Genomic DNA, 7,075 nt, shown 5'->3' on the forward strand with positions numbered 1-7,075 from the left:
AATCAAAATCTTATCTGCAAATACTTGTAACTGTAGAGCATATATTCTTTTCAACATTTAAATCCAAAAGTAAACCTTTAACAATGTATAAGAAATCTCTTTCACACTTCGAAACATGGAGTATGTTGATCTTTATGGACTTTAATGATGAAAAGTCATGCTTAATGATGATTTGTGCGGCATCCAATGATTCATTTCTTCATCAATGACAATTTTTTCTCTGACAAGAGTTTAATCAATCAAATCATTTGTTTCAACAAATGTGTCTTTTATCTAGATTTCTATTTTTTTTCTATAACTGGGATCGATCTATAGTGGTCAAATGGATAAATTCGAAGTATAGTAACAAATGTGTCTTCATCCAGATTTCTTTTTTTTAATAACTGGGAACCTCGTCTGATTAGTTGAACAGATAAACTCGAGATATAGTTACTGAACCCATAACCACTGCACTAGTACGTTAAAGTTTCACACACGTAATAGAAGCTCAAACTCAAATCTTCTTTCTAAAAATTTTAAAACTTCACCACTTTTATTAACTCTTAAGATCAGGATTTTTGTTATTTTTCTAAATGATTTTTCATGTGTAGTTCATTTCTTGCTCGAACCCCGAAACTTCCTTCACAATGATTGCATATAAGCCATTCTATACCATCTTCTTTATGTTTTGTGAATTCTTTCTAAACCTTTGAATTTAACTTTCTTCGTTTAGTACACAAGTTCTCAAAATCTACATTCATTGTCTCATTTTCATGATTTGAAGTAGGCCTAGAACCAACATTTTCTTCTCTAATTTGGGTGATTTCCTATCAAGACCCAAAAAACAAAAAAGTTATCATATTCCAACTCTAATACAGTATTTTCAATTTAGGTTTAAAAATTAATATTGTTATTAATCGATCCAAATATTTTATTTACCTTTATTAAAGTTTTATGACAAACACGTCTTCATATTCATTTGACATTGCAAGTAACCTTAAACCTTAATTATATCTTTTTCAACTCTACTTTTTTAATTATTAAGATAAAAATATTTTCATTTTCAATTAAAATAATCACCCACAACACCATTTATTGACACCATCATCACCACCCTTCCGCCACTCACATAAGCATTACCCGCCACCACCAACAGATTTTGCCTCTTTGACTATCACAAGCAATCATTAAGATGAAAACATCATATTTGGGAGTAGTCGCCTCCAAATCATTCCCCCCAAGCCCAAATCCTGCGACGTCGATTAAGTTGGTGCTATTTCCCGTATCAACATACATAACATAGAGTTAGGACAGTATACAATCCAATTTAGTATAATTTAAAAGTTTTTTAAACCATACTGAAAAAATAGTTTAAAAAATTTATAAAGTAAACCAAACTAAATTGAAAAAATACAGTTTGATTTAATTTGGATTACAATTCAAACTTGTTAAAATCATTCATTTCTAAATATATATTATTTAATAAAATTAATTGAATTATAGTTTTCTATAACATAATATAAATTTAAAAAATAAATATGAAATATATATACAATAAATATGTAAAGATAACGACAAAAAAAATCAGAAAAACATATTGTATACCTAATTATTTATTGAAAATTTTGTGTCAAATATAATAATATATATTTATTTTTAAAATAAAAAGTTTACAGGGTGGTTTGGTTTGAAAATCTTCCAAACTAAAAACCATTTTTCAAAAAATTATTAACTCAAACTAAAACATTTTATATACTAAATCAAACCAAATTATAATTTTTAAGTGGTTCATTTTAATTTTATGATTTGAACTAAATTATACACACTTCTATACATGAGTTATTCGCAAATTAAGACACCTTAGTATTAATTTTATCAAAACCATTATATTTATTTCGAAGGATTATACTTAATTATGTATTCATCACTTGATATGATATTTTACGGCTAAAATACAGTTGTACGAAATCATGACAAATTAATATATCATGGCGTACAAACTATAAAATTATACGAAGATTTTGTAGCCAAGACTCCATAGTCTTTGACCAGCATTTTCCTGAGCATTTTTTTTTTTTCTTCTTTCATTTTTATACGAATTTTGGTGTTTGTGGGCGATTGACCGTTGTGGTGATTGCTTGGTGGTTGTCGTGGGGGAAGATGTCTTCTGGCTTTTTATTTTTTAAAATATTTTTCCATTTAAGTTTTTAATTTATAGAAAAAAAAAGCGTGTTGATAAAATAATTATAATTCCATTCTTGCAATTTATATATAATAGTTTATCAGATTATTTTTACATGAAAATATTGTGGAAGAAATGCAATTGACTCAGGTTTTCCATTATACTTACTTTCATGAACAGTGCTTGCATATAGCCCTAATCATTTGTTTCCACAACAGGCTTTTCCTTTTTCTCTCATTTGGATGATTTTCAGCCAAGCTCATAAACACAATTACCGGACAGCTCCCTGCCCATTTGCCTGTATTGAATTGGCTCAATAACAAGAGTTGGCTCGAGAAAAAAGACATGAGCTATACATATGCTAATAAACTGATATTTCTATACCACAACCCACTTAAATCCAACCATCTTAACCTTACAGTAAAAGATATCCCACAAAAGCCTAGTTATTTTTAAAAGACATACTTATATTAAATTTTAATTTCATAGTTATTATGTTGAAAGGGAAATTTCTTAAATGGGGAAAAAAAAAAAAACATATATTATCATTTCAACAACTTCATTATATATTTACATGGTCGTTCAACCAAACTTTTAAACATACCAAACCACATTTTAGCTCAACATCCAACTTACTAGTATAAATATCTTCAATTTCATCCTCCAAAGAAGAAGAATCCAATCGATCACGCTTAGCAATTGGTATTGATAAGAAGTCATGAGCCATCATAGCTAGAGTTGGATAAGTAGGAGAATTCACACGCCACCATTCTAGTATATCAAACTCTTCATACAAAGGAACCTTGGAATCTGTCAAATAGCGGTCAAATTCTGATTTTGTCAAAGCAACCACATTTGCATGCTGTGAAAATGCATATGCTCTCCCCTTCAACTTGACATCCTTTGCATATTCATTGTAAATATTTGTAACACTATCAAAGATTTTCTTAAAGTGTAAGTCTGTCTCATCATCATAAATTTCTTTGTAGAAATGTTCTACAATATCCAGTTTAAATCTTGGATCCAGAATCACTGTGATTACATATAACAGCTTTGAGTTGCTGCAATATTCATCAATATATTCTCTGCAAAGTAATGCAGCATGGCGAAGGTACCGATTTTCAGTTTTTTTGAACCGTAGCATTTTTGAAAAAAAATCATAAACTATAGGGAAACACTCATTTGCCAATTTAGATTCAGAATCCATCAGCTTTCCTATATCATTTTCCATATCTTTTAACACTACCCAAAAGCTGTGCAGTGAAGTTGCATCATCCCAATCAAAATCGATGCACTTGAAATCATAATCTGTATGCTCCAACTCACAAAATGCTTCTTTATTTCCCATTACCAAAACAAGCAGATCGAAATACACACTAAACCTATGATGAAATGTAAAAGTTGCTTTTTTACCCAGGGACTCAACTTTTTTTGCCGCTAATTCAAACATATATTTGTTTGATGATGTTATGTAGTAGTTTTCAAGATTCCTCAGTTTCATGAAAATATCATTTTTCGACACCTCAGATATAACTTTTTCTTCAAATTGCAGTAAGAAAACATAACATTTACAATAATTCCTAATAAAAGGAAGTGAAGCTCTTTCATTAAGCCACTTGTCAACCTTGTTTTCGTCAAATTCACAAGTACAGTCAACATCCATAGACAGAATTTTTTTGTCTATGTTCCAAACATGAAAAAAATGCTTTAGAGAATTTTCATTTAAGCCTCCCATGGTATCAATATAACCATTCTCCAAATGAATAATCCCCTTCTTTGCATCATCATTCTCGAAATGAAAAATCAACTTCTTCAATTCCCAATTATCATCAATATACCAGACTGTCGCAAAATAAACATAAAAGTTGTCGATCAACAAGTCTTCAATTGTTACATTAACACAACCTGGGAGTTTATCTAAATATTTGTGCAACTTATCTTTTTCTTGTTCATAAATATTAAGTATATCATCCTTTATACCATTCAGCCCATACTTAATAATCTTTCGCAGCAAATCAGAGTCATTCAGTTCTCGATCAATCAAACTTATCTCTTTTGCTTTATCTCCTAATCCACCTGGATTTCTCAAACCTAGGCAACTTTTTAGATGATTATCATGATATGCGGTTCCACTCTTACTTGATCCTACAAACTCTTTCTTACAATGTTTACATTTAGTCCATTCCTTCTCATCTTTGCCTACATACTTTGTGAAATCCTCCCAAACGTTTGACCACCTTTTTCGCTTAAAACATGATGAGTTGTCCCCTTTATGGTTCATCTGCATATCAATCCCTTGATTTAGAGTAAGTTCAAAGTTGGTATTTTGTTCTCTTATGAGTAATTTCCTGTTACCATATAAACAAATCTACACCTAATAAACAACAAAATGCAAATTACTATATATTATTTGTTTTTCTATTTAACATGAACACCCAACTAGCAAATTACTGAATATATTTATTTTTCTTTAATTGATGCAATATATATATATCAATCATGAAAAACATTTTCACTAAAACATTATTATTATTATGCAATCCAGAGAGTGAGAGAGAAATACATACCTGTCCATTGATGTAGGAATTAGATACAAATGCTTCCCCCTGCTGTGCTAAAGATTCAACCACCTTTGCGTTTTCAATTAGGAAAAAAAAAATTGTTAAGTGTTATTCCTCATGGGTTAATATAAAATCTGATAAACTATTCCTAACAGAACATTAATGAACAGTATCCTTAAGGAACCTGCCCACGATGTAGATTTGTTCCATTGACATTGAAAGATGCAGGTGCTGCTCCTCTCTGTTGTGCTACAGATTCAATTTCCTTCACATATTTAATAGAAGAAGCTATGTCAGTTCAGATTGAACAAAGGAGGAATGAAAACATCAACTGATTGAATCGTACCATAGGACCCAATTTTTATTTTCATTTTGTCTTTCTTTAATAGGAAATATATGCAGAGATTTTTTATTGTGGTGATCAGAAGTTCAAGGTACTTAACAATGAAGAACTATAACAGATTGTAGACAACAATTAAAAAAAAAAAAAGGAGAAAAATGAATCTGTATTTGTCATTATACAAGCTACGAAAAGCAGCTTTTACAACTTTCGGAATGTGGTGCAATGCAATTGTCTTATCCCAATCCTCTTTTGTAAAAATTATTGAGTTGAAATTTGTATTCATATGCCCCAGTTCACAAAACACTTCTCTATATCCAATCACCCACTCAAGCAAATACACATTTTCATACAGTTCTGGAGGAAAACTTTGAGAAGTTTGTTTTTGGTCCATGAACAGACCATTTTTAACAGAAGATTGGAACTTATTACCATTTGTTGAAGACCTGATGTAGCCCACAAGCTCGCTTGCTTTATCTAAAATTGTGTACCATCCACCCCATATTACATGATGTTAAATATGCTTTAGTAAAGAAAAACTGGCACAAAGTTCCAAATGAAAGGAAGTGAACCTTGTTTAAAAATGTTGTTGATCCTATTAATTTCGGCACTGCTTTAATCGCTGAAATATATAGAGCATATCTTTTTGTCAATGTTAAAATTCTCGAAAGAACTCTTCAGTCTTTTTCATATTAATCTTAAAAAACTTCTTCCAAACAAATAAACCTGGCCTTCTATTCCCAACTGTCATCACTAAATCCAACTTTAATAGCCAAATATGAAAAGGAAGAGTCCTTAGTGGAAAACACCTTAAAAGCTAAAGTTAAACAAGATGGAAGTTTTCAAAATATCCACGAAGTTTATCCTTTTCTTGTTTGTAAACATCAAGTATATCATCTTTATCCTTTTTAGCCCATAGTTACTAATCTTCCACACCAAATCAAAGCCATGCAGCTATCGATCAATTCATTTAGAGTAGTTCTAAAATTGCCATTTTGTTCTTTTATATCAATGATTTACTGCCAATATAGATAAACTCTATCACCTAATACCCAATACAAGAACTGTAAAATCAAGCTGAATGACAGACTCATTTGAAACACATTTAAAGCAACCAAGTAAAGCTAGCAAGGAAGGAGACATTAGCCAAGAAACACTTAGTGGTATTTTGTTCTTCAGACTTGAACAATTTCAGTTCAATCTAAGGACCCAGATGCTAATATTTTAAATAAGTGTACTTGAATAGAATACCAAAACCACAAAACCAGCTTTAAACATGACGGACAGTAGGTAAGATTACCTGTGCTTGTCGTTGAAGAGATTGAAGATAGGCGATGGATTCATGAAGGATTCCAGCACTTTCTGGAGTCAAGTTGTTTTTGCACCAGTGTACCAAATCTTGCAAACATTTCATCCCCTTACTGATTTTTATCTTTCCCACCTACAGATATTAAACAGGTATTAGAAAGAAACATCGATTTAACATGAATGAGAAAACAAATACTTAACTTGAAAGTAAAAACGAGGATCAGATCCAAAGGATATTGATTCCATGGCTATTGAAAAAGAAAACCAGAGAGAGAGGCTTCAGTGTAAGCATAGGAAGTAGGGTTACTTTGAGCTTTAATGGTGGCAGACAAGTTATTTCCTTTCCATTAAATAAAAGGCCAAATGACTAATTCCCACCCAAGGTTTGATGCGAACAATTCTCACCCTACTAACTATTAAACATTCAAATACCCGGCCATTTATTAAATTTTATTATTACAATTAGGGGTAAAATTGATATTTAAAAATGTAATTTAAACTCATATTTTGGGTTATACCTTAAGTTTTAGAAAACTATTTTTTTCCTCTACATAACCCCTTTTTCTTCAGGTTTCAAAACTTGCTATTTCGCCCAATATCCTAGGTTTCTAGGCAAATTTTCAAAACCCCCCACATATTTCTCTACTTAACCACCCCAAGGTTTTGAAATATTATCGATACACACCCCAATCTCTTATTTCAATT

General features: G+C 30.9%; 1 protein-coding gene across 1 annotated transcript; it reads right to left on the reverse strand.

Moving 5' to 3' along the window:
* Positions 1-2,679: 2,679 nt before the first annotated feature.
* Positions 2,680-6,693, reverse strand: LOC123207690 (zinc finger BED domain-containing protein RICESLEEPER 1-like). Its single transcript, XM_044625161.1, has 5 exons — positions 6,572-6,693; positions 6,363-6,503; positions 4,907-4,987; positions 4,729-4,791; positions 2,680-4,442 (listed from the first exon to the last, which is right to left on the reverse strand). The coding sequence occupies exons 1-5, from the start codon at positions 6,614-6,616 to the stop codon at positions 2,724-2,726; spliced, it is 2,049 nt and encodes a 682-aa protein (XP_044481096.1). The 5' UTR covers positions 6,617-6,693; the 3' UTR covers positions 2,680-2,723.
* Positions 6,694-7,075: the final 382 nt, after the last annotated feature.

This window comes from Mangifera indica, unplaced genomic scaffold (assembly GCF_011075055.1).
Source record: "Mangifera indica cultivar Alphonso unplaced genomic scaffold, CATAS_Mindica_2.1 Un_0094, whole genome shotgun sequence".
NCBI lineage: Eukaryota > Viridiplantae > Streptophyta > Magnoliopsida > Sapindales > Anacardiaceae > Mangifera > Mangifera indica.